At 30.5% G+C, this 27,711-nt stretch overlaps 1 protein-coding gene across 1 annotated transcript in view; it reads left to right on the forward strand.

Annotated features, from left to right (window-relative positions):
• The window catches only part of si:dkey-12h9.6 (macoilin), a 38,777-nt gene that overhangs the window by 2,631 nt on the left and 8,435 nt on the right, over positions 1–27,711 (forward strand). Inside the window, exons 5-7 of the mRNA XM_041063972.1 lie at positions 216–394; positions 1,028–1,496; positions 1,597–1,755. Of these exons, the coding sequence (XP_040919906.1) occupies positions 216–394; positions 1,028–1,496; positions 1,597–1,755 (807 nt within the window). The remainder of the gene's footprint in view (positions 1–215; positions 395–1,027; positions 1,497–1,596; positions 1,756–27,711) is intronic.

The raw sequence follows: 27,711 nt of genomic DNA on the forward strand, positions 1-27,711 counted from the left end.
AGTGTAGATGTTTGTGCACCATAGATTAAAGGAGTAAATTCACTTTTATGTTACCAGCTAAAGACCAGTCAAGTGTGATTTTAAAGATGTAAAATAATCATACATTTATGAACAGAGTAACCATTAATAATAAAAAATCTGTCAGCCAAGATGTTTATATCTTTATAATGTGGGACACATATTCTGTCTCTCTTTCCTTCTGTATTCACATTCAGTATTGGATATCCTGTTGTATATTTGGGGTTTGATGCCACCTGCTACTTCACCAACATCTTTAAGCTGCGCATACAGAAAGCTGTGCAGAGTGAGAATGACTTCCACATGCACCTGCTGCAGCACTCGCTCCCTCCAGGCCTGCAGGTTTTCCCCAAGACTGGCACAGATGGCAGCAGCAGTAAGTCTGTGCATCTGCACCATCCATTCATTTACACTTCAACTACCACAGGCAATTTCTCATTTATTTTGCTTGTCTCCAACTTTGGTGCCACACAGTTATTCTTGCTTCGGTTAAGCACCTCCCTGAGATCATTTGTCAGAACACTCAAAGAAACCGCTCAATTTTGTACTGTTTATTCCAAACAAAGAGTGGGAAGAAAAATAATCATTTAAAAAATTGTAAATACATTGATAGAAAAGTTAATATTAGAGGAAGAAGCCAAGATGAGACCATCCTACTTAGCTAAAGTTACAAGGTAGAGAATCCTTTTGCCTGCAGCAAAATCTCTATAACACCCAAATGCATCAAACTAAACTTTCTAAACCGTTGTTTGAGACAGCAGACTGTAAATGTTCTTGCATCATAATCTGTTGCATTTTCATATCCCAAGTGCAGAATTCAGTTTAGATTTAGTTCTGATGTTTACTGTTGCATAAGAGAAGATTATTTTTGCAGCAAGGCTGCATAAAAACATCAAACAAAAACACAATGAAAACACAATAAGACCACTAAAGAAAAGAAGGCTGGTACTACACGTCCAATATAGTGATGGCATTAACCTTTTCTTTTGGCATCTGTCTGTTTTTGCAGACTCAAAATGGAAGATTAAGCCCGAATCGAGTCAATATCAGTGTCAGAATGGAGCTGTAGTGGCCCATGACGAGGTACACACTGTGGATTGCCTCCAGATCCGGAGCGAGGAGAAAGCAACAGAAAAGGGAACGCAGGAGGTGAAGTCAACTGAATCAAACCGGCGTCCATCATCATCCAAACACAGTGTCAGTGAGTCCAGAGAGCTGCTCCACAGTTGGACAGGGGCACCAGAATCCTCTGCAACCCCAGATAATCTACCTCAAGAGGAGCAGGGAAGCAAAACCACTCGGGCAGCTAAGAGCTCCTCTCCAAAAGCTCGTAGAGGCAGTACAAACACTCCTTCACCCCCTGCAGCGAGGACTGAGAAAAAACAGAGATCCAGCTCAAAGACAGTCAGCCCCAACCGGGATGTGACAGACAAGAGTAGCACAGCAGCTCAGAATCACCACGCTGAACAGATCAGCAAGTAAGTCACAAATAAGTCAGTTCAGCTGAGTTTGAAATTAGTCACGCAGTGGTGAAATCAGTGCTAAGAAAAAAATATCTCCTCTTTTGCTGTATTTCAGGCTGGAACAGGAGCTGAGGAGGCTGAAGGCTGAGATGCAGGCAAGCAGGCAGAGTGAGCAGGAGCTGCGAAGTCACGTCTGCAACTTGACCAACAGCGAGAGGAGCCTGAGACCAGAGGTCTCCCTGCTTAGACAGTCCAACATGCTGCTCCAAAGCAAGTGAGTGATCCACCAACCCCACCAGGGAAAGCTTGTCTCTGGCTCCGTCTGTGGGCTATTTTACGCATTGCATAACTCTATAAATGAAAACTAAGACAGGAATGAGTGCAAGCAGAAAAAGGGATTAGAATTAGGAGTGCCAAAGCATAAGGCATGCAGACAGCATTTGTGGTAGGCAATTACTGGACAGACTTTTTTTATCCACTATCAGAGCAGGGCACAAATGAATATAACATAAAGCCATATTTCATATTCAGGTATTGTGGCTTTAAGTTTTCATCCATAACTCTCATTTCTCAATAAAATATAACAATCTTATTATATATATAAAATATGGCAAAAAAGTCATATTTTAGTAAGACCTCAAAATGTCATAAAATATATGATACGGCCGTAAGGCATCAAAATATGGCAAAAAAAGGTCATATTTTAGTAAGACCTCAAAATGTCATGAAAAATGTCATAGGGCCGTAAGGCATCAAAATATGGCAAAAAAAAGTCATACGGCCGTAAGGCGTCAAAATCGGACAAAAAAAGTCAAAATTTTTTTCGACCTCAAAATGTCATAAAAAATGTCATAGTATAGTATGGCGTTTTTTTCGGGCAAAAAAAGTAAAAAAAATTTTTAACCTCAAAATGTCATAAAAAACGTCATAGTATAGTAAGGCGTTTTTTTCGGGCAAAAAAAGTCAAAAAATTTTTTGACCTCAAAATGTCATAAAAAACGTCATAGTATAGTATGGCGTTTTTTTCGGGCAAAAAAAGTCAAAAAATTTTTTAACCTCAAAATGTCATAAAAAACGTCATAGTATAGTAAGGCGTCTAAATCGGACAAAAAAAGTCGAAAAAATTTTGACCTCAAAACGTCATAAAAAACGTCATAGTATAGTATGGCGTTTTTTTTTTCGGGCAAAAAAAGTCAAAAAATTTTTTGACCTCAAAATGTCATAAAAAACGTCATAGTATAGTGAGGCGTCAAAATCGGACAAAAAAAGTCGAAAAATTTTTGACCTCAAAATGTCATAAAAAACGTCGTAGTATAGTATGGCGTTTTTTTCGGGCAAAAAAAGTCAAAAAATGTTTTGACCTCAAAATGTCATAAAAAACGTCATAGTATAGTAAGGCGTTTTTTTCGGGCAAAAAAAGCCAAAAAATTTTTGACCTCAAAATGTCATAAAAAACGTCATAGTATAGTATAGCGTTTTTTTCGGGCAAAAAAAGTCAAAATTTTTTTCGACCTCAAAATTTCACAAAAAAACGTCATAGTATAGTATGCCGTTATTTTCGGACAAAAAAAGTCAAAATTTTTTTCGACCTCAAAATGTCATAAAAAACGTCATAGTATAGTATGGCATTTTTTTCGGGCAAAAAAAGTCAAAATTTTTTTTGACCTCAAAATGTCATAAAAAACGTCATAGTATAGTATGGCGTTTTTTTCGGGCAAAAAAAGTCAAAAAATTTTTGACCTCAAAATGTCATAAAAAACGTCGTAGTATAGTATGGCGTTTTTTTCGGGCAAAAAAAGTCAAAAAATGTTTTGACCTCAAAATGTCATAAAAAACGTCATAGTATAGTAAGGCGTCAAAATCGGACAAAAAAAGTCAAAACATTTTTTAACCTCAAAATGTCATAAAAAACGTCATAGTATAGTAAGGCGTCAAAATCGGACAAAAAAAGTCGAAAAATTTTTGACCTCAAAATGTCATAAAAAACGTCATAGTATAGTAAGGCGTTTTTTTCGGGCAAAAAAAGTCAAAAAATTTTTGACCTCAAAATGTCATAAAAAACGTCGTAGTATAGTATGGCGTTTTTTTCGGGCAAAAAAAGTCAAAAAATGTTTTGACCTCAAAATGTCATAAAAAACGTCATAGTATAGTAAGGCGTCAAAATCGGACAAAAAAAGTCAAAACATTTTTTAACCTCAAAATGTCATAAAAAACGTCATAGTATAGTAAGGCGTCAAAATCGGACAAAAAAAGTCAAAAAAATTTTTGACCTCAAAATGTCATAAAAAACGTCATAGTATAGTGAGGCGTCAAAATCGGACAAAAAAAGTCGAAAAATTTTTGACCTCAAAATGTCATAAAAAACGTCGTAGTATAGTATGGCGTTTTTTTCGGGCAAAAAAAGTCAAAAAATGTTTTGACCTCAAAATGTCATAAAAAACGTCATAGTATAGTAAGGCGTCAAAATCGGACAAAAAAAGTCAAAAAATTTTTTAACCTCAAAATGTCATAAAAAACGTCATAGTATAGTAAGGCGTCAAAATCGGACAAAAAAAGTCAAAAAAATTTTTGACCTCAAAATGTCATAAAAAACGTCATAGTATAGTGAGGCGTCAAAATCGGACAAAAAAAGTCAAAAAATTTTTTAACCTCAAAATGTCATAAAAAACGTCATAGTATAGTAAGGCGTCAAAATCGGACAAAAAAAGTCAAAATTTTTTTCGACCTCAAAATGTCATAAAAAAACGTCATAGTATAGTAAGGCGTTTTTTTCGGGCAAAAAAAGTAAAAAAAATGTTGACCTCAAAATGTCATAAAAAACGTCATAGTATAGTATGGCGTTTTTTTCGGGCACAAAAAGTCAAAAAATTTTTTGACCTCAAAATGTCATAAAAAACGTCATAGTATAGTATGGCGTTTTTTTCGGGCAGAAAAAGTCAAAAAAATTTTTGACCTCAAAATGTCATAAAAAACGTCATAGTATAGTAAGGCGTCAAAATCGGACAAAAAAAGTCGAAAAAATTTTTGACCTCAAAATGTCATAAAAAACGTCATAGTATAGTAAGGCGTCAAAATCGGACAAAAAAAGTCAAAAAAAATTTTGACCTCAAAATGTCATAAAAAATGTCATAGTATAGTAAGGCGTTTTTTTCGGGCAAAAAAAGTCAAAAAATTTTTTGACCTCAAAATGTCATAAAAAACGTCATAGTATAGTAAGGCGTCAAAATCGGACAAAAAAAGTCGAAAAAATTTTGACCTCAAAATGTCATAAAAAACGTCATAGTATAGTAAGGCGTCAAAATCGGACAAAAAAAGTCGAAAAAATTTTGACCTCAAAATGTCATAAAAAACGTCATAGTATAGTATGGCGTTTTTTTCGGGCAAAAAAAGTCAAAAAATTTTTTGACCTCAAAATGTCATAAAAAACGTCATAGTATAGTATGGCGTTTTTTTCGGGCAAAAAAAGTCAAAAAATTTTTTGACCTCAAAATGTCATAAAAAAACGTCATAGTATAGTAAGGCGTTTTTTTCGGGCAAAAAAGTCGAAAAAATTTTTTGACCTCAAAATGTCATAAAAAACGTCATAGTATAGTGAGGCGTCAAAATCGGACAAAAAAAGTCGAAAAATTTTTGACCTCAAAATGTCATAAAAAACGTCATAGTATAGTAAGGCGTTTTTTTCGGGCAAAAATAGCCAAAAAATTTTTGACCTCAAAATGTCATAAAAAACGTCATAGTATAGTATAGCGTTTTTTTCGGGCAAAAAAAGTCAAAATTTTTTTCGACCTCAAAATGTCATAAAAAACGTCATAGTATAGTATGGCGTTTTTTTCGGGCAAAAAAAGTCAAAAAAATTTTTGACCTCAAAATGTCATCAAAAACGTCATAGTATAGTAAGGCGTCAAAATCGGACAAAAAAAGTCGAAAAAAATTTTGACCTCAAAATGTCATAAAAAGCGTCATATTATAGTATGGCGTTTTTTTCGGGCAAAAAAAGTCAAAAAAATTTTTGACCTCAAAATGTCATAAAAAACGTCATAGTATAGTAAGGCGTTTTTTTCGGGCAAAAAAAGTCAAAAAATTTTTTGACCTCAAAATGTCATAAAAAACGTCATAGTATAGTATGGCGTTTTTTTCGGGCAAAAAAAGTCAAAAATTTTTTTGACCTCAAAATGTCATAAAAAACGTCATAGTATAGTAAGGCGTTTTTTTCGGGCAAAAAAAGTCAAAAAATTTTTTGACCTCAAAATGTCATAAAAAACGCCATAGTATAGTATGGCGTTTTTTTCGGGCAAAAAAAGTCAAAAAATTTTTTGACCTCAAAATGTCATGAAAAACGTCATAGTATAGTAAGGCGTCAAAATCGGACAAAAAAAGTCGAAAAAAATTTTGACCTCAAAATGTCATAAAAAACGTCATAGTATAGTATGGCGCTTTTTTCGGGCAAAAAAAGTCAAAAAAATTTTTGACCTCAAAATGTCATAAAAAACGTCATAGTATAGTGAGGCGTCAAAATCGGACAAAAAAAGTCGAAAAATTTTTGACCTCAAAATGTCATAAAAAACGTCATAGTATAGTATGGCGTTTTTTTCGGGCAAAAAAAGTCAAAAAATGTTTTGACCTCAAAATGTCATAAAAAACGTCATAGTATAGTAAGGCGTCAAAATCGGACAAAAAAAGTCAAAAAATTTTTTAACCTCAAAATGTCATAAAAAACGTCATAGTATAGTAAGGCGTCAAAATCGGACAAAAAAAGTCAAAATTTTTTTCGACCTCAAAATGTCATAAAAAACGTCATAGTATAGTAAGGCGTTTTTTTCGGGCAAAAAAAGTCAAAAAATTTTTGACCTCAAAATGTCATAAAAAACGTCGTAGTATAGTATGGCGTTTTTTTTCGGGCAAAAAAAGTCAAAAAATGTTTTGACCTCAAAATGTCATAAAAAACGTCATAGTATAGTAAGGCGTCAAAATCGGACAAAAAAAGTCAAAACATTTTTTAACCTCAAAATGTCATAAAAAACGTCATAGTATAGTAAGGCGTCAAAATCGGACAAAAAAAGTCGAAAAATTTTTGACCTCAAAATGTCATAAAAAACGTCGTAGTATAGTATGGCGTTTTTTTCGGGCAAAAAAAGTCAAAAAATGTTTTGACCTCAAAATGTCATAAAAAACGTCATAGTATAGTATGGCGTTTTTTTCGGGCACAAAAAGTCAAAAAATTTTTTGACCTCAAAATGTCATAAAAAACGTCATAGTATAGTATGGCGTTTTTTTCGGGCAGAAAAAGTCAAAAAAATTTTTGACCTCAAAATGTCATAAAAAACGTCATAGTATAGTAAGGCGTCAAAATCGGACAAAAAAAGTCGAAAAAATTTTTGACCTCAAAATGTCATAAAAAACGTCATAGTATAGTAAGGCGTCAAAATCGGACAAAAAAAGTCAAAAAAAATTTTGACCTCAAAATGTCATAAAAAACGTCATAGTATAGTATGGCGTTTTTTTCGGGCAAAAAAAGTCAAAAAATTTTTTGACCTCAAAATGTCATAAAAAACGTCATAGTATAGTATGGCGTTTTTTTCGGGCAAAAAAAGTCAAAAAAATTTTTGACCTCAAAATGTCATAAAAAAACGTCATAGTATAATAAGGCGTTTTTTTCGGGCAAAAAAGTCGAAAAATTTTTTTACCTCAAAATGTCATAAAAAATGTCATAGTATAGTAAGGCGTTTTTTTCGGGCAAAAAAAGTCAAAAAATTTTTTGACCTCAAAATGTCATAAAAAACGTCATAGTATAGTAAGGCGTCAAAATCGGACAAAAAAAGTCGAAAAAATTTTGACCTCAAAATGTCATAAAAAACGTCATAGTATAGTGAGGCGTCAAAATCGGACAAAAAAAGTCAAAATTTTTTTCGACCTCAAAATGTCATAAAAAACGTCATAGTATAGTAAGGCGTTTTTTTCGGGCAAAAAAAGTCAAAAAATTTTTGACCTCAAAATGTCATAAAAAACGTCGTAGTATAGTATGGCGTTTTTTTTCGGACAAAAAAAGTCAAAAAATTTTTTAACCTCAAAATGTCATAAAAAACGTCATAGTATAGTAAGGCGTCAAAATCGGACAAAAAAAGTCAAAATTTTTTTCGACCTCAAAATGTCATAAAAAACGTCATAGTATAGTAAGGCGTTTTTTTCGGGCAAAAAAGTCAAAAAAAATTTTGACCTCAAAATGTCATAAAAAACGTCATAGTATAGTAAGGCGTCAAAATCGGACAAAAAAAGTCGAAAAAAATTTTGACCTCAAAATGTCATAAAAAACGTCATAGTATAGTATGGCGTTTTTTTCGGGCAAAAAAAGTCAAAAAATTTTTTGACCTCAAAATGTCATAAAAAACGTCATAGTATAGTATGGCGTTTTTTTTCGGGCAAAAAAAGTCAAAAAAATTTTTGACCTCAAAATGTCATAAAAAACGTCATAGTATAGTATGCCGTTTTTTTCGGGCAAAAAAAGTCAAAAAAAATTTTGACCTCAAAATGTCATAAAAAACGTCATAGTATAGTATGGCGTTTTTTTCGGGCAAAAAAAGTCAAAAAATGTTTTGACCTCAAAATGTCATAAAAAACGTCATAGTATAGTAAGGCGTCAAAATCGGACAAAAAAAGTCAAAAAATTTTTTAACCTCAAAATGTCATAAAAAACGTCATAGTATAGTAAGGCGTCAAAATCGGACAAAAAAAGTCAAAATTTTTTTCGACCTCAAAATGTCATAAAAAACGTCATAGTATAGTAAGGCGTTTTTTTCGGGCAAAAAAAGTCAAAAAATTTTTGACCTCAAAATGTCATAAAAAACGTCGTAGTATAGTATGGCGTTTTTTTTCGGGCAAAAAAAGTCAAAAAATGTTTTGACCTCAAAATGTCATAAAAAACGTCATAGTATAGTAAGGCGTCAAAATCGGACAAAAAAAGTCAAAACATTTTTTAACCTCAAAATGTCATAAAAAACGTCATAGTATAGTAAGGCGTCAAAATCGGACAAAAAAAGTCGAAAAATTTTTGACCTCAAAATGTCATAAAAAACGTCGTAGTATAGTATGGCGTTTTTTTCGGGCAAAAAAAGTCAAAAAATGTTTTGACCTCAAAATGTCATAAAAAACGTCATAGTATAGTATGGCGTTTTTTTCGGGCACAAAAAGTCAAAAAATTTTTTGACCTCAAAATGTCATAAAAAACGTCATAGTATAGTATGGCGTTTTTTTCGGGCAGAAAAAGTCAAAAAAATTTTTGACCTCAAAATGTCATAAAAAACGTCATAGTATAGTAAGGCGTCAAAATCGGACAAAAAAAGTCGAAAAAATTTTTGACCTCAAAATGTCATAAAAAACGTCATAGTATAGTAAGGCGTCAAAATCGGACAAAAAAAGTCAAAAAAAATTTTGACCTCAAAATGTCATAAAAAACGTCATAGTATAGTATGGCGTTTTTTTCGGGCAAAAAAAGTCAAAAAATTTTTTGACCTCAAAATGTCATAAAAAACGTCATAGTATAGTATGGCGTTTTTTTCGGACAAAAAAAGTCAAAAAAATTTTTGACCTCAAAATGTCATAAAAAAACGTCATAGTATAATAAGGCGTTTTTTTCGGGCAAAAAAGTCGAAAAATTTTTTTACCTCAAAATGTCATAAAAAATGTCATAGTATAGTAAGGCGTTTTTTTCGGGCAAAAAAAGTCAAAAAATTTTTTGACCTCAAAATGTCATAAAAAACGTCATAGTATAGTAAGGCGTCAAAATCGGACAAAAAAAGTCGAAAAAATTTTGACCTCAAAATGTCATAAAAAACGTCATAGTATAGTGAGGCGTCAAAATCGGACAAAAAAAGTCAAAATTTTTTTCGACCTCAAAATGTCATAAAAAACGTCATAGTATAGTAAGGCGTTTTTTTCGGGCAAAAAAAGTCAAAAAATTTTTGACCTCAAAATGTCATAAAAAACGTCGTAGTATAGTATGGCGTTTTTTTTCGGACAAAAAAAGTCAAAAAATTTTTTAACCTCAAAATGTCATAAAAAACGTCATAGTATAGTAAGGCGTCAAAATCGGACAAAAAAAGTCAAAATTTTTTTCGACCTCAAAATGTCATAAAAAACGTCATAGTATAGTAAGGCGTTTTTTTCGGGCAAAAAAAGTCAAAAAATTTTTGACCTCAAAATGTCATAAAAAACGTCGTAGTATAGTATGGCGTTTTTTTCGGGCAAAAAAAGTCAAAAAATGTTTTGACCTCAAAATGTCATAAAAAACGTCATAGTATAGTAAGGCGTCAAAATCGGACAAAAAAAGTCAAAACATTTTTTAACCTCAAAATGTCATAAAAAACGTCATAGTATAGTAAGGCGTCAAAATCGGACAAAAAAAGCCAAAAAAATTTTTGACCTCAAAATGTCATAAAAAACGTCATAGTATAGTGAGGCGTCAAAATCGGACAAAAAAAGTCGAAAAATTTTCGACCTCAAAATGTCATAAAAAACGTCATAGTATAGTAAGGCGTTTTTTTCGGGCAAAAAAAGTCAAAAAATTTTTGACCTCAAAATGTCATAAAAAACGTCGTAGTATAGTATGGCGTTTTTTTTCGGACAAAAAAAGTCAAAAAATTTTTTAACCTCAAAATGTCATAAAAAACGTCATAGTATAGTAAGGCGTCAAAATCGGACAAAAAAAGTCAAAATTTTTTTCGACCTCAAAATGTCATAAAAAACGTCATAGTATAGTAAGGCGTTTTTTTCGGGCAAAAAAAGTCAAAAAATTTTTGACCTCAAAATGTCATAAAAAACGTCGTAGTATAGTATGGCGTTTTTTTCGGGCAAAAAAAGTCAAAAAATGTTTTGACCTCAAAATGTCATAAAAAACGTCATAGTATAGTAAGGCGTCAAAATCGGACAAAAAAAGTCAAAACATTTTTTAACCTCAAAATGTCATAAAAAACGTCATAGTATAGTAAGGCGTCAAAATCGGACAAAAAAAGCCAAAAAAATTTTTGACCTCAAAATGTCATAAAAAACGTCATAGTATAGTGAGGCGTCAAAATCGGACAAAAAAAGTCGAAAAATTTTTGACCTCAAAATGTCATAAAAAACGTCGTAGTATAGTATGGCGTTTTTTTCGGGCAAAAAAAGTCAAAAAATGTTTTGACCTCAAAATGTCATAAAAAACGTCATAGTATAGTAAGGCGTCAAAATCGGACAAAAAAAGTCAAAAAATTTTTTAACCTCAAAATGTCATAAAAAACGTCATAGTATAGTAAGGCGTCAAAATCGGACAAAAAACGTCAAAAAAATTTTTGACCTCAAAATGTCATAAAAAACGTCATAGTATTGTGAGGCGTCAAAATCGGACAAAAAAAGTCAAAAAAATTTTTGACCTCAAAATGTCATAAAAAACGTCATAGTATAGTGAGGCGTCAAAATCGGACAAAAAAAGTCCAAAAATTTTTTAACCTCAAAATGTCATAAAAAACGTCATAGTATAGTAAGGCGTCAAAATCGGACAAAAAAAGTCAAAATTTTTTTCGACCTCAAAATGTCATAAAAAAACGTCATAGTATAGTAAGGCGTTTTTTTCGGGCAAAAAAAGTAAAAAAAATGTTGACCTCAAAATGTCATAAAAAACGTCATAGTATAGTATGGCGTTTTTTTCGGGCAGAAAAAGTCAAAAAAATTTTTGACCTCAAAATGTCATAAAAAACGTCATAGTATAGTAAGGCGTCAAAATCGGACAAAAAAAGTCGAAAAAATTTTTGACCTCAAAATGTCATAAAAAACGTCATAGTATAGTAAGGCGTCAAAATCGGACAAAAAAAGTCAAAAAAAATTTTGACCTCAAAATGTCATAAAAAACGTCATAGTATAGTATGGCGTTTTTTTCGGGCAAAAAAAGTCAAAAAATTTTTTGACCTCAAAATGTCATAAAAAACGTCATAGTATAGTATGGTGTTTTTTTCGGGCAAAAAAAGTCAAAAAAATTTTTGACCTCAAAATGTCATAAAAAAACGTCATAGTATAGTAAGGCGTTTTTTTCGGGCAAAAAAGTCGAAAAAATTTTTTACCTCAAAATGTCATAAAAAATGTCATAGTATAGTAAGGCGTTTTTTTCGGGCAAAAAAAGTCAAAAAATTTTTTGACCTCAAAATGTCATAAAAAACGTCATAGTATAGTAAGGCGTCAAAATCGGACAAAAAAAGTCGAAAAAATTTTGACCTCAAAATGTCATAAAAAACGTCATAGTATAGTGAGGCGTCAAAATCGGACAAAAAAAGTCGAAAAATTTTTGACCTCAAAATGTCATAAAAAACGTCATAGTATAGTAAGGCGTTTTTTTCGGGCAAAAATAGCCAAAAAATTTTTGACCTCAAAATGTCATAAAAAACGTCATAGTATAGTATAGCGTTTTTTTCGGGCAAAAAAAGTCAAAATTTTTTTCGACCTCAAAATTTCACAAAAAAACGTCATAGTATAGTATGCCGTTATTTTCGGACAAAAAAATTCAAAATTTTTTTCGACCTCAAAATGTCATAAAAAACGTCATAGTATAGTAAGGCGTTTTTTTCGGGCAAAAAAGTCAAAAAAAATTTTGACCTCAAAATGTCATAAAAAACGTCATAGTATAGTAAGGCGTCAAAATCGGACAAAAAAAGTCGAAAAAAATTTTGACCTCAAAATGTCATAAAAAACGTCATAGTATAGTATGGCGTTTTTTTCGGGCAAAAAAAGTCAAAAAATTTTTTGACCTCAAAATGTCATAAAAAACGTCATAGTATAGTATGGCGTTTTTTTTCGGGCAAAAAAAGTCAAAAAAATTTTTGACCTCAAAATGTCATAAAAAACGTCATAGTATAGTATGCCGTTTTTTTCGGGCAAAAAAAGTCAAAAAAAATTTTGACCTCAAAATGTCATAAAAAACGTCATAGTATAGTATGGCGTTTTTTTCGGGCAAAAAAAGTCAAAAAATTTTTTGACCTCAAAATGTCATAAAAAACGTCATAGTATAGTATGGCGTTTTTTTCGGGCAAAAAAAGTCAAAAAAAATTTTGACCTCAAAATGTCATAAAAAACGTCATAGTATAGTAAGGCGTCAAAATCGGACAAAAAAAGTCAACGTTTTGTTCGACCTCAAAATGTCATAAAAAACGTCATAGTATAGTATGGCGTTTTTTTCGGGCAAAAAAAGTCAAAAAAATTTTTGACCTCAAAATGTCATAAAAAACGTCATAGTATAGTATGGCGTTTTTTTCGGGCAAAAAAAGTCAAAAAATGTTTTGACCTCAAAATGTCATAAAAAACGTCATAGTATAGTATGGCGTTTTTTTCGGGCAAAAAAAGTCAAAAAAATTTTTGACCTCAAAATGTCATAAAAAAGGTCATAGTATAGTAAGGCGTCAAAATCGGACAAAAAAAGTCAAAATTTTTTTGACCTCAAAATGTCATAAAAAACGTCATAGTATAGTAAGGCGTCAAAATCGGACAAAAAAAGTCGAAAAAAATTTTGACCTCAAAATGTCATAAAAAACGTCATAGTATAGTGTGGCGTTTTTTTCGGGCAAAAAAAGTCAAAAAAATTTTTGACCTCAAAATGTCATAAAAAACGTCATAGTATAGTAAGGCGTCAAAATCGGACAAAAAAAGTCGAAAAAATTTTTGACCTCAAAATGTCATAAAAAACGTCATAGTATAGTAAGGCGTCAAAATCGGACAAAAAAAGTCAAAAAAAATTTTGACCTCAAAATGTCATAAAAAACGTCATAGTATAGTATGGCGTTTTTTTCGGGCAAAAAAAGTCAAAAAATTTTTTGACCTCAAAATGTCATAAAAAACGTCATAGTATAGTATGGCGTTTTTTTCGGGCAAAAAAAGTCGAAAAAAATTTTTTTAACCTCAAAATGTCATAAAAAACGTCATAGTATAGTATGGCGTTTTTTTCGGGCAAAAAAAGTCAAAAAAATTTTTGACCTCAAAATGTCATAAAAAACGTCATAGTATAGTAAGGTGTTTTTTTCGGGCAAAAAAAGTCAAAAAATTTTTTGACCTCAAAATGTCATAAAAAAACGTCATAGTATAGTACGGCGTTTTTTTCGGGCAAAAAAGTCGAAAAAATTTTTTGACCTCAAAATTTCATAAAAAACGTCATAGTATAGTGAGGCATCAAAATCGGACAAAAAAAGTCGAAAAATTTTTGACCTCAAAATGTCATAAAAAACGTCATAGTATAGTATAGCGTTTTTTTTCGGGCAAAAAAAGTCAAAATTTTTTTCGACCTCAAAATTTCACAAAAAAACGTCATAGTATAGTATGCCGTTATTTTCGGACAAAAAAATTCAAAATTTTTTTCGACCTCAAAATGTCATAAAAAAACGTCATAGTATAGTAAGGCGTTTTTTTCGGGCAAAAAAGTCAAAAAAAATTTTGACCTCAAAATGTCATAAAAAACGTCATAGTATAGTAAGGCGTCAAAATCGGACAAAAAAAGTCGAAAAAAATTTTGACCTCAAAATGTCATAAAAAACGTCATAGTATAGTATGGCGTTTTTTTCGGGCAAAAAAAGTCAAAAAATTTTTTGACCTCAAAATGTCATAAAAAACGTCATAGTATAGTATGGCGTTTTTTTTCGGGCAAAAAAAGTCAAAAAAATTTTTGACCTCAAAATGTCATAAAAAACGTCATAGTATAGTATGCCGTTTTTTTCGGGCAAAAAAAGTCAAAAAAAATTTTGACCTCAAAAATTCATAAAAAACGTCATAGTATAGTAAGGCGTTTTTTTCGGGCAAAAAAAGTCAAAAAATTTTTTGACCTCAAAATGTCATAAAAAACGTCATAGTATAGTATGGCGTTTTTTTCGGGCAAAAAAAGTCAAAAAATTTTTTGACCTCAAAATGTCATAAAAAACGTCATAGTATAGTATGGCGTTTTTTTTCGGGCAAAAAAAGTCAAAAAAATTTTTGACCTCAAAATGTCATAAAAAACGTCATAGTATAGTAAGGCGTCAAAATCGGACAAAAAAAGTCAAAAAAAAAATTGACCTCAAAATGTCATAAAAAACGTCATAGTATAGTATGGCGTTTTTTTCGGGCAAAAAAAGTCAAAAAAAATTTTGACCTCAAAATGTCATAAAAAACGTCATAGTATAGTATGGCGTTTTTTTCGGGCAAAAAAAGTCAAAAAATTTTTTGACCTCAAAATGTCATAAAAAACGTCATAGTATAGTAAGGCGTTTTTTTCGGGCAAAAAAGTAAAAAAAAATTTTGACCTCAAAATGTCATAAAAAACGTCATAGTATAGTAAGGCGTCAAAATCGGACAAAAAAAGTCAACGTTTTTTTCGACGTCAAAATGTCATAAAAAACGTCATAGTATAGTAAGGTGTTTTTTTCGGGCAAAAAAAGTCAAAAAATGTTTTGACCTCAAAATGTCATAAAAAACGTCATAGTATAGTAAGGCGTCAAAATCGGACAAAAAAAGTCGAAAAAAATTTTGACCTCAAAATGTCATAAAAAACGTCATAGTATAGTATGGCGTTTTTTTCGGGCAAAAAAAGTCAAAAAAATTTTTGACCTCAAAACGTCATAAAAAACGTCATAGTATAGTATGGCGTTTTTTTCGGGCAAAAAAAGTCAAAAAAATTTTTGACCTCAAAATGTCATAAAAAACGTCATAGTATAGTAAGGCGTCAAAATCGGACAAAAAAAGTCGAAAAAATTTTTGACCTCAAAATGTCATAAAAAACGTCATAGTATAGTAAGGCGTCAAAATCGGACAAAAAAAGTCGAAAAAAATTTTGACCTCAAAATGTCATAAAAAACGTCATAGTATAGTATGGCGTTTTTTTTCGGGCAAAAAAAGTCAAAAAAATTTTTGACCTCAAAATGTCATAAAAAACGTCATAGTATAGTATGGCGTTTTTTTCGGGCAAAAAAAGTCAAAAAAAATTTTGACCTCAAAATGTCATAAAAAACGTCATAGTATAGTATGGCGTTTTTTTCGGGCAAAAAAAGTCAAAAAATTTTTTGACCTCAAAATGTCATAAAAAACGTCATAGTATAGTAAGGCGTCAAAATCGGACAAAAAAAGTCAACGTTTTTTTCGACCTCAAAATGTCATAAAAAACGTCATAGTATAGTATGGCGTTTTTTTCGGGCAAAAAAAGTCAAAAAAATTTTTGACCTCAAAATGTCATAAAAAACGTCATAGTATAGTAAGGTGTTTTTTTCGGGCAAAAAAAGTCAAAAAATGTTTTGACCTCAAAATGTCATAAAAAACGTCATAGTATAGTAAGGCGTCAAAATCGGACAAAAAAAGTCGAAAAAAATTTTGACCTCAAAATGTCATAAAAAACGTCATAGTATAGTATGGCGTTTTTTTCGGGCAAAAAAAGTCAAAAAAATTTTTGACCTCAAAACGTCATAAAAAACGTCATAGTATAGTATGGCGTTTTTTTCGGCAAAAAAAGTCAAAAAAATTTTTGACCTCAAAATGTCATAAAAAGCGTCATAGTATAGTAAGGCGTCAAAATCGGACAAAAAAAGTCGAAAAAATTTTTGACCTCAAAATGTCATAAAAAACGTCATAGTATAGTAAGGCGTCAAAATCGGACAAAAAAAGTCGAAAAAAATTTTGACCTCAAAATGTCATAAAAAACGTCATAGTATAGTATGGCGTTTTTTTTCGGGCAAAAAAAGTCAAAAAAATTTTTGACCTCAAAATGTCATAAAAAACGTCATAGTATAGTATGGCGTTTTTTTCGGGCAAAAAAAGTCAAAAAAAATTTTGACCTCAAAATGTCATAAAAAACGTCATAGTATAGTATGGCGTTTTTTTCGGGCAAAAAAAGTCAAAAAAATTTTTGACCTCAAAATGTCATAAAAAACGTCATAGTATAGTATGGCGTTTTTTTCGGGCAAAAAAAGTCAAAAAATTTTTTGACCTCAAAATGTCATAAAAAACGTCATAGTATAGTAAGGCGTTTTTTTCGGGCAAAAAAGTCAAAAAAAATTTTGGCCTCAAAATGTCATAAAAAACGTCATAGTATAGTAAGGCGTCAAAATCGGACAAAAAAAGTCAACGTTTTGTTCGACCTCAAAATGTCATAAAAAACGTCATAGTATAGTATGGCGTCAAAATCGGACAAAAAAAGTCGAAAAAAATTTTGACCTCAAAATGTCATAAAAAACGTCATAGTATAGTAAGGCGTCAAAATCGGACAAAAAAAGTCGAAAAAAATTTTGACCTCAAAATGTCATAAAAAGCGTCATATTATAGTATGGCGTTTTTTTCGGGCAAAAAAAGTCAAAAAAATTTTTGACCTCAAAATGTCATAAAAAACGTCATAGTATAGTAAGGCGTCAAAATCGGACAAAAAAAGTCAACGTTTTTTTCGACCTCAAAATGTCATAAAAAACGTCATAGTATAGTATGGCGTTTTTTTCAGGCAAAAAAAGTCAAAAAATTTTTTAACCTCAAAATGTCATAAAAAACGTCACAGTATAGTAAGGCGTCAAAATCGGACAAAAAAAGTCGAAAAAAATTTTGACCTCAAAATGTCATAAAAAACGTCATAGTATAGTATGGCGTTTTTTTCGGGCAAAAAAAGTCAAAAAATGTTTTGACCTCAAAATGTCATAAAAAACGTCATAGTATAGTATGGCGTTTTTTTCGGGCAAAAAAAGTCAAAAAAATTTTTGACCTCAAAATGTCATAAAAAAGGTCATAGTATAGTAAGGCGTCAAAATCGGACAAAAAAAGTCAAAATTTTTTTTGACCTCAAAATGTCATAAAAAACGTCATAGTATAGTAAGGCGTCAAAATCGGACAAAAAAAGTCGAAAAAAATTTTGACCTCAAAATGTCATAAAAAACGTCATAGTATAGTGTGGCGTTTTTTTCGGGCAAAAAAAGTTAAAAAAATTTTTGACCTCAAAATGTCATAAAAAACGTCATAGTATAGTAAGGCGTCAAAATCGGACAAAAAAAGTCGAAAAAAATTTTGACCTCAAAATGTCATAAAAAACGTCATAGTATAGTATGGCGTTTTTTTCGGGCAAAAAAAGTCAAAAAAAATTTTGACCTCAAAATGTCATAAAAAACGTCATAGTATAGTAAGGCGTCAAAATCGGACAAAAAAAGTCAACGTTTTTTTCGACCTCAAAATGTCATAAAAAACGTCATAGTATAGTATGGCGTTTTTTTCGGGCAAAAAAAGTCAAAAAATTTTTTAACCTCAAAATGTCATAAAAAACGTCATAGTATAGTAAGGCGTTTTTTTCGGGCAAAAAAAGTCAAAAAATTTTTTGACCTCAAAATGTCATAAAAAACGTCATAGTATAGTATGGCGTTTTTTTCGGGCAAAAAAAGTCAAAAAAATGTTTGACCTCAAAATGTCATAAAAAACGTCATAGTATAGTAAGGCGTCAAAATCGGACAAAAAAAGTCGAAAAAAAATTTGACCTCAAAATGTCATAAAAAACGTCATAGTATAGTAAGGCGTCAAAATCGGACAAAAAAAGTCAAAAAAAATTTTGACCTCAAAATGTCATAAAAAACGTCATAGTATAGTATGGCGTCAAAATCGGACAAAAAAAGTCGAAAAAAATTTTGACCTCAAAATGTCATAAAAAACGTCATAGTATAGTAAGGCGTCAAAATCGGACAAAAAAAGTCGAAAAAATTTTTGACCTCAAAATGTCATAAAAAACGTCATAGTATAGTAAGGCGTCAAAATCGGACAAAAAAGGTCGAAAAAATTTTTGACCTCAAAATGTCATAAAAAACGTCATAGTATAGTATGGCGTTTTTTTCGGGCAAAAAAAGTCAAAAAATTTTTTGACCTCAAAATGTCATAAAAAACGTCATAGTATAGTATGGCGTTTTTTTTCGGGCAAAAAAAGTCAAAAAATTTTTTGACCTCAAAATGTCATAAAAAACGTCATAGTATAGTAAGGCGTCAAAATCGGACAAAAAAAGTCGAAAAAAATTTTGACCTCAAAATGTCATAAAAAGCGTCATATTATAGTATGGCGTTTTTTTCGGGCAAAAAAAGTCAAAAAAATTTTTGACCTCAAAATGTCATAAAAAACGTCATAGTATAGTAAGGCGTCAAAATCGGACAAAAAAAGTCGAAAAAAATTTTGACCTCAAAATGTCATAAAAAACGTCATAGTATAGTATGGCGTTTTTTTCGGGCAAAAAAAGTCAAAAAAATTTTTGACCTCAAAATGTCATAAAAAACGTCATAGTATAGTATGGCGTTTTTTTCGGGCAAAAAAAGTCAAAAAAAATTTTGACCTCAAAATGTCATAAAAAACGTCATAGTATAGTATGGCGTTTTTTTCGGGCAAAAAAGTCAAAAAATGTTTTGACCTCAAAATGTCATAAAAAACGTCATAGTATAGTATGGCGTTTTTTTCGGGCAAAAAAAGTCAAAAAAATTTTTGACCTCAAAATGTCATAAAAAAGGTCATAGTATAGTAAGGCGTCAAAATCGGACAAAAAAAGTCAAAAATTTTTTTGACCTCAAAATGTCATAAAAAACGTCATAGTATAGTAAGGCGTCAAAATCGGACAAAAAAAGTCGAAAAAAATTTTGACCTCAAAATGTCATAAAAAACGTCATAGTATAGTATGGCGTTTTTTTCGGGCAAAAAAAGTCAAAAAAATTTTTGACCTCAAAATGTCATAAAAAACGTCATAGTATAGTATGGCGTTTTTTTCGGGCAAAAAAAGTCAAAAAAAATTTTGACCTCAAAATGTCATAAAAAAGGTCATAGTATAGTAAGGCGTCAAAATCGGACAAAAAAAGTCGAAAAAATTTTTGACCTCAAAATGTCATAAAAAACGTCATAGTATAGTATGGCGTTTTTTTCGGGCAAAAAAAGTCAAAAAATGTTTTGACCTCAAAATGTCATAAAAAACGTCATAGTATAGTATGGCGTTTTTTTCGGGCAAAAAAAGTCAAAAAAATTTTTGACCTCAAAATGTCATAAAAAAGGTCATAGTATAGTAAGGCGTCAAAATCGGACAAAAAAAGTCAAAATTTTTTTTGACCTCAAAATGTCATAAAAAACGTCATAGTATAGTATGGCGTTTTTTTCGGGCAAAAAAAGTCAAAAAATTTTTTAACCTCAAAATGTCATAAAAAACGTCATAGTATAGTAAGGCGTTTTTTTCGGGCAAAAAAAGTCAAAAAATTTTTTGACCTCAAAATGTCATAAAAAACGTCATAGTATAGTATGGCGTTTTTTTCGGGCAAAAAACGTCAAAAAAATGTTTGACCTCAAAATGTCATAAAAAACGTCATAGTATAGTAAGGCGTCAAAATCGGACAAAAAAAGTCGAAAAAAAATTTGACCTCAAAATGTCATAAAAAACGTCATAGTATAGTAAGGCGTCAAAATCGGACAAAAAAAGTCAAAAAAAATTTTGACCTCAAAATGTCATAAAAAACGTCATAGTATAGTATGGCGTCAAAATCGGACAAAAAAAGTCGAAAAAAATTTTGACCTCAAAATGTCATAAAAAACGTCATAGTATAGTAAGGCGTCAAAATCGGACAAAAAAAGTCGAAAAAATTTTTGACCTCAAAATGTCATAAAAAACGTCATAGTATAGTAAGGCGTCAAAATCGGACAAAAAAGGTCGAAAAAATTTTTGACCTCAAAATGTCATAAAAAACGTCATAGTATAGTATGGTGTTTTTTTCGGGCAAAAAAAGTCAAAAAATTTTTTGACCTCAAAATGTCATAAAAAACGTCATAGTATAGTATGGCGTTTTTTTTCGGGCAAAAAAAGTCAAAAAATTTTTTGACCTCAAAATGTCATAAAAAACGTCATAGTATAGTAAGGCGTCAAAATCGGACAAAAAAAGTCGAAAAAATTTTTGACCTCAAAATGTCATAAAAAGCGTCATATTATAGTATGGCGTTTTTTTCGGGCAAAAAAAGTCAAAAAAATTTTCGACCTCAAAATGTCATAAAAAACGTCATAGTATAGTATGGCGTTTTTTTCGGGCAAAAAAAGTCAAAAAATTTTTTAACCTCAAAATGTCATAAAAAACGTCATAGTATAGTAAGGCGTCAAAATCGGACAAAAAAAGTCGAAAAAAATTTTGACCTCAAAATGTCATAAAAAGCGTCATAGTATAGTATGGCGTTTTTTTCGGGCAAAAAAATTCAATAATTTTTTTGACCTCAAAATGTCATAAAAAACGTCATAGTATAGTAAGGCGTCAAAATCGGACAAAAAAAGTCAAAAAATTTTTTGACCTCAAAATGTCATAAAAAACGTCATAGTATAGTAAGGCGTCAAAATCGGACAAAAAAAGTCGAAAAAAATTTTGACCTCAAAATGTCATAAAAAACGTCATAGTATAGTATGGCGTTTTTTTCGGGCAAAAAAAGTCAAAAAAATTTTTGACCTCAAAATGTCATAAAAAACGTCATAGTATAGTATGGCGTTTTTTTCGGGCAAAAAAAGTCAAAAAAAATTTTGACCTCAAAATGTCATAAAAAACGTCATAGTATAGTATGGCGTTTTTTTCGGGCAAAAAAGTCAAAAAATGTTTTGACCTCAAAATGTCATAAAAAACGTCATAGTATAGTATGGCTTTTTTTCGGGCAAAAAAAGTCAAAAAAATTTTTGACCTCAAAATGTCATAAAAAAGGTCATAGTATAGTAAGGCGTCAAAATCGGACAAAAAAAGTCAAAAAATTTTTTGACCTCAAAATGTCATAAAAAACGTCATAGTATAGTAAGGCGTCAAAATCGGACAAAAAAAGTCGAAAAAAATTTTGACCTCAAAATGTCATAAAAAACGTCATAGTATAGTATGGCGTTTTTTTCGGGCAAAAAAAGTCAAAAAAATTTTTGACCTCAAAATGTCATAAAAAACGTCATAGTATAGTATGGCGTTTTTTTCGGGCAAAAAAAGTCAAAAAAAATTTTGACCTCAAAATGTCATAAAAAAGGTCATAGTATAGTAAGGCGTCAAAATCGGACAAAAAAAGTCGAAAAAATTTTTGACCTCAAAATGTCATAAAAAACGTCATAGTATAGTAAGGCGTCAAAATCGGACAAAAAAAGTCGAAAAAATTTTTGACCTCAAAATGTCATAAAAAACGTCATAGTATAGTATGGCGTTTTTTTCGGGCAAAAAAAGTCAAAAAAAATTTTGACCTCAAAATGTCATAAAAAACGTCATAGTATAGTAAGGCGTTTTTTTCGGGCAAAAAAAGTCAAAAAATTTTTTGACCTCAAAATGTCATAAAAAACGTCATAGTATAGTATGGCGTTTTTTTTGGGCAAAGAAAGTCAAAAAATTTTTTGACCTAAAAATGTCATAAAAAACGTCATAGTATAGTAAGGCGTTTTTTTCGGGCAAAAAAGTCGAAAAAATTTTTGACCTCAAAATGTCATAAAAAACGTCATAGTATAGTATGGCGTTTTTTTCGGGCAAAAAAAGTCAAAAAAATTTTTGACCTCAAAATGTCATAAAAAGCGTCATATTATAGTAAGGCGTTTTTTTCGGGCAAAAAAAGTCAAAAAAATTTTTGACCTCAAAATGTCATAAAAAACGTCATAGTATAGTAAGGCGTCAAAATTGGACAAAAAAAGTCAACGTTTTTTTCGACCTCAAAATGTCATAAAAAACGTCATAGTATAGTATGGCGTTTTTTTCAGGCAAAAAAAGTCAAAAAATGTTTTGACCTCAAAATGTCATAAAAAACGTCATAGTATAGTAAGGCGTTTTTTTCGGGCAAAAAAAGCCAAAAAAATTTTTGACCTCAAAATGTCATAAAAAAGGTCATAATATAGTAAGGCGTCAAAATCGGACAAAAAAAGTCAAAAATTTTTTTGACCTCAAAATGTCATAAAAAACGTCATAGTATAGTAAGGCGTTTTTTTCGGGCAAAAAAAGCCAAAAAAATTTTTGACCTCAAAATGTCATAAAAAACGTCATAGTATAGTAAGGCGTTTTTTTCGGGCAAAAAAAGTCGAAAAAATTTTTGACCTCAAAATGTCATAAAAAACGTCATAGTATAGTATGGCGTTTTTTTCGGGCAAAAAAAGTCAAAAAATTTTTTGACCTCAAAATGTCATAAAAAACGTCATAGTATAGTATGGCGTTTTTTTTTCGGGCAAAAAAAGTCAAAAAATTTTTTCGACCTCAAAATGTCATAAAAAACGTCATAGTATAGTATGGCGTTTTTTTCGGGCAAAAAAAGTCAAAAAAAATTTTGACCTCAAAATGTCATAAAAAACGTCATAGTATAGTAAGGCGTTTTTTTCGGGCAAAAAAAGTCAAAAAATTTTTTGACCTCAAAATGTCATAAAAAACGTCATAGTATAGTATGGCGTTTTTTTCGGGCAAAAAAAGTCAAAAAATTTTTTGACCTAAAAATGTCATAAAAAACGTCATAGTATAGTAAGGCGTTTTTTTCGGGCAAAAAAGTCGAAAAAATTTTTGACCTCAAAATGTCATAAAAAACGTCATAGTATAGTATGGCGTTTTTTTCGGGCAAAAAAAGTCAAAAAAATTTTTGACCTCAAAATGTCATAAAAAGCGTCATATTATAGTAAGGCGTTTTTTTCGGGCAAAAAAAGTCAAAAAAATTTTTGACCTCAAAATGTCATAAAAAACGTCATAGTATAGTAAGGCGTCAAAATCGGACAAAAAAAGTCAACGTTTTTTTCGACCTCAAAATGTCATAAAAAAGGTCATAATATAGTAAGGCGTCAAAATCGGACAAAAAAAGTCAAAAATTTTTTTGACCTCAAAATGTCATAAAAAACGTCATAGTATAGTAAGGCGTTTTTTTCGGGCAAAAAAAGCCAAAAAAATTTTTGACCTCAAAATGTCATAAAAAACGTCATAGTATAGTAAGGCGTCAAAATCGGACAAAAAAAGTCAAAAAAATGTTTGACCTCAAAATGTCATAAAAAACGTCATAATATAGTAAGGCGTCAAAATCGGACAAAAAAAGTCGAAAAAAATTTTGACCTCAAAATGTCATAAAAAACGTCATAGTATAGTATGGCGTTTTTTTCGGGCAAAAAAAGTCAAAAAAATTTTTGACCTCAAAATGTCATAAAAAGCGTCATATTATAGTAAGGCGTTTTTTTCGGGCAAAAAAAGTCAAAAAAATTTTTGACCTCAAAATGTCATAAAAAACGTCATAGTATAGTAAGGCGTCAAAATCGGACAAAAAAAGTCAACGTTTTTTTCGACCTCAAAATGTCATAAAAAAGGTCATAATATAGTAAGGCGTCAAAATCGGACAAAAAAAGTCAAAAATTTTTTTGACCTCAAAATGTCATAAAAAACGTCATAGTATAGTAAGGCGTTTTTTTCGGGCAAAAAAAGCCAAAAAAATTTTTGACCTCAAAATGTCATAAAAAACGTCATAGTATAGTAAGGCGTCAAAATCGGACAAAAAAAGTCAAAAAAATGTTTGACCTCAAAATGTCATAAAAAACGTCATAATATAGTAAGGCGTCAAAATCGGACAAAAAAAGTCGAAAAAAATTTTGACCTCAAAATGTCATAAAAAACGTCATAGTATAGTATGGCGTTTTTTTCAGGCAAAAAAAGTCAAAAAAATTTTTGACCTCAAAATGTCATAAAAAACGTCATAGTATAGTAAGGCGTCAAAATCGGACAAAAAAAGTCGAAAAAAATTTTGACCTCAAAATGTCATAAAAAACGTCATAGTATAGTATGGCGTTTTTTTCGGGCAAAAAAAGTCAAAAAATTTTTTGACCTCAAAATGTCATAAAAAACGTCATAGTATAGTAAGGCGTTTTTTTCGGGCAAAAAAGTCAAAAAAAATTTTGACCTCAAAATGTCATAAAAAACGTCATAGTATAGTAAGGCGTCAAAATCGGACAAAAAAAGTCAACGTTTTTTTCGACCTCAAAATGTCATAAAAAACGTCATAGTATAGTATGGCGTTTTTTTCGGGCAAAAAAAGTCAAAAAATTTTTTGACCTCAAAATGTCATAAAAAACGTCATAGTATAGTAAGGCGTTTTTTTCGGGCAAAAAAGTCAAAAAAAATTTTGACCTCAAAATGTCATAAAAAACGTCATAGTATAGTAAGGCGTCAAAATCGGACAAAAAAAGTCGAAAAAAATTTTTGACCTCAAAATGTCATAAAAAACGTCATAGTATAGTAAGGCGTCAAAATCGGACAAAAAAAGTCGAAAAATTTTTTAACCTCAAAATGTCATAAAAAACGTCATAGTATAGTAAGGCGTCAAAATCGGACAAAAAAAGTCGAAAAAAATTTTTGACCTCAAAATGTCATAAAAAACGTCATAGTATAGTAAGGCGTCAAAATCGGACAAAAAAAGTCGAAAAAATTTTTGACCTCAAAATGTCATAAAAAACGTCATAGTATAGTAAGGCGTTTTTTTCGGGCAAAAAAAGTCAAAAAAATTTTTGACCTCAAAATGTCATAAAAAACGTCATAGTATAGTAAGGCCTTTTTTTCGGGCAAAAAAAGTCGAAATTATTTTTGAACTCAAAATGTCATAAAAAACGTCATAGTATAGTAAGGCGTTTTTTTCGGGCAAAAAAAGTCGAAATTATTTTTGAACTCAAAATGTCATAAAAAACGTCATAGTATAGTAAGGCGTCTAAATCGGACAAAAAAAGTCAAAAAAATTTTTGACCTCAAAATGTCATAAAAAACGTCATAGTATAGTATGGCGTCAAAATCGGACAAAAAAAGTCGAAAAATTTTTTGACCTCAAAATGTCATAAAAAACGTCATAGTATAGTAAGGCGTTTTTTTCGGGCAAAAAAAGTCAAAAAAATTTTTCACCTCAAAATGTCATAAAAAACGTCATAGTATAGTAAGGCGTCAAAATTGGACAAAAAAAGTCAAAATTTTTTTTGACCTCAAAATGTCATAAAAAACGTCATAGTATAGTATGGCGTTTTTTTCGAGCAAAAAAAGTCAAATTTTTTTTCGACCTCAAAATGTCATAAAAAACGTCATAGTATAGTAAGGCGTCAAAATCGGACAAAAAAAGTCGAAAAAATTTTTGATCTCAAAATGTCATTAAAAATGTCATAGTATAGTATGGCGTTATTTTCGGGCAAAAAAAGTCAAAAATTTTTTTGACCTCAAAATGTCATAAAAAACGTCATAGTATAGTATGGCGTCAAAATCGGACAAAAAAAGTCGAAAAATTTTTTGACCTCAAAATGTCATAAAAAACGTCATAGTATAGTAAGGCGTTTTTTTCGGGCAAAAAAAGTCAAAAAAATTTTTGACCTCAAAATGTCATAAAAAACGTCATAGTATAGTATGGCGTTTTTTTCGAGCAAAAAAAGTCAAATTTTTTTTCGACCTCAAAATGTCATAAAAAACGTCATAGTATAGTAAGGCGTCAAAATCGGACAAAAAAAGTCGAAAAAATTTTTGATCTCAAAATGTCATTGAAAATGTCATAGTATAGTATGGCGTTATTTTCGGGCAAAAAAAGTCAAAAATTTTTTTGACCTCAAAATGTCATAAAAAACGTCATAGTATTGTATGGCGTTTTTTCGGGCAAAAAAAGTCAAAATTTTTTTCGACCTCAAAATGTCATAAAAAACGTAATAGTATAGTAAGGCGTGTTTTTGGAGCAAAAAAAGTCAAAAAATTTTTTGACCTCAAAATGTCATGAAAAACGTCATAGTATAGTAAGGCGTCAAAATCTGGCAAAAAAAGTCAAAAAATTTTTTGACCTCAAAATGTCATAAAAAACGTCATAGTATAGTAAGGCGTCAAAATCGGACAAAAAAAGTCGAAAAATTTTTTAACCTCAAAATGTCATAAAAAACGTCATAGTATAGTAAGGCGTCAAAATCGGACAAAAAAAGTCGAAAAAAATTTTTGACCTCAAAATGTGATAAAAAACGTCATAGTATAGTAAGGCGTCAAAATCGGACAAAAAAAGTCGAAAAAATTTTTGACCTCAAAATGTCATAAAAAACGTCATAGTATAGTAAGGCGTTTTTTTCGGGCAAAAAAAGTCAAAAAAATTTTTGACCTCAAAATGTCATAAAAAACGTCATAGTATAGTAAGGCCTTTTTTTCGGGCAAAAAAAGTCGAAATTATTTTTGAACTCAAAATGTCATAAAAAACGTCATAGTATAGTAAGGCGTTTTTTTCGGGCAAAAAAAGTCGAAATTATTTTTGAACTCAAAATGTCATAAAAAACGTCATAGTATAGTAAGGCGTCAAAATCGGACAAAAAAAGTCAAAAAAATTTTTGACCTCAAAATGTCATAAAAAACGTCATAGTATAGTATGGCGTCAAAATCGGACAAAAAAAGTCGAAAAATTTTTTGACCTCAAAATGTCATAAAAAACGTCATAGTATAGTAAGGCGTTTTTTTCGGGCAAAAAAAGTCAAAAAAATTTTTCACCTCAAAATGTCATAAAAAACGTCATAGTATAGTAAGGCGTCAAAATTGGACAAAAAAAGTCAAAATTTTTTTTGACCTCAAAATGTCATAAAAAACGTCATAGTATAGTATGGCGTTTTTTTCGAGCAAAAAAAGTCAAATTTTTTTTCGACCTCAAAATGTCATAAAAAACGTCATAGTATAGTAAGGCGTCAAAATCGGACAAAAAAAGTCGAAAAAATTTTTGATCTCAAAATGTCATTAAAAATGTCATAGTATAGTATGGCGTTATTTTCGGGCAAAAAAAGTCAAAAATTTTTTTGACCTCAAAATGTCATAAAAAACGTCATAGTATAGTATGGCGTTTTTTTCGAGCAAAAAAAGTCAAATTTTTTTTCGACCTCAAAATGTCATAAAAAACGTCATAGTATAGTAAGGCGTCAAAATCGGACAAAAAAAGTCGAAAAAATTTTTGATCTCAAAATGTCATTAAAAATGTCATAGTATAGTATGGCGTTATTTTCGGGCAAAAAAAGTCAAAAATTTTTTTGACCTCAAAATGTCATAAAAAACGTCATAGTATAGTATGGCGTCAAAATCGGACAAAAAAAGTCGAAAAATTTTTTTACCTCAAAATGTCATAAAAAACGTCATAGTATAGTAAGGCGTTTTTTTCGGGCAAAAAAAGTCAAAAAAATTTTTGACCTCAAAATGTCATAAAAAACGTCATAGTATAGTAAGGCGTCAAAATTGGACAAAAAAAGTCAAAAATTTTTTTGACCTCAAAATGTCATAAAAAACGTCATAGTAT

This window comes from Toxotes jaculatrix, chromosome 19 (assembly GCF_017976425.1).
Source record: "Toxotes jaculatrix isolate fToxJac2 chromosome 19, fToxJac2.pri, whole genome shotgun sequence".
In the NCBI taxonomy this organism is placed as follows: Eukaryota; Metazoa; Chordata; class Actinopteri; family Toxotidae; genus Toxotes; species Toxotes jaculatrix.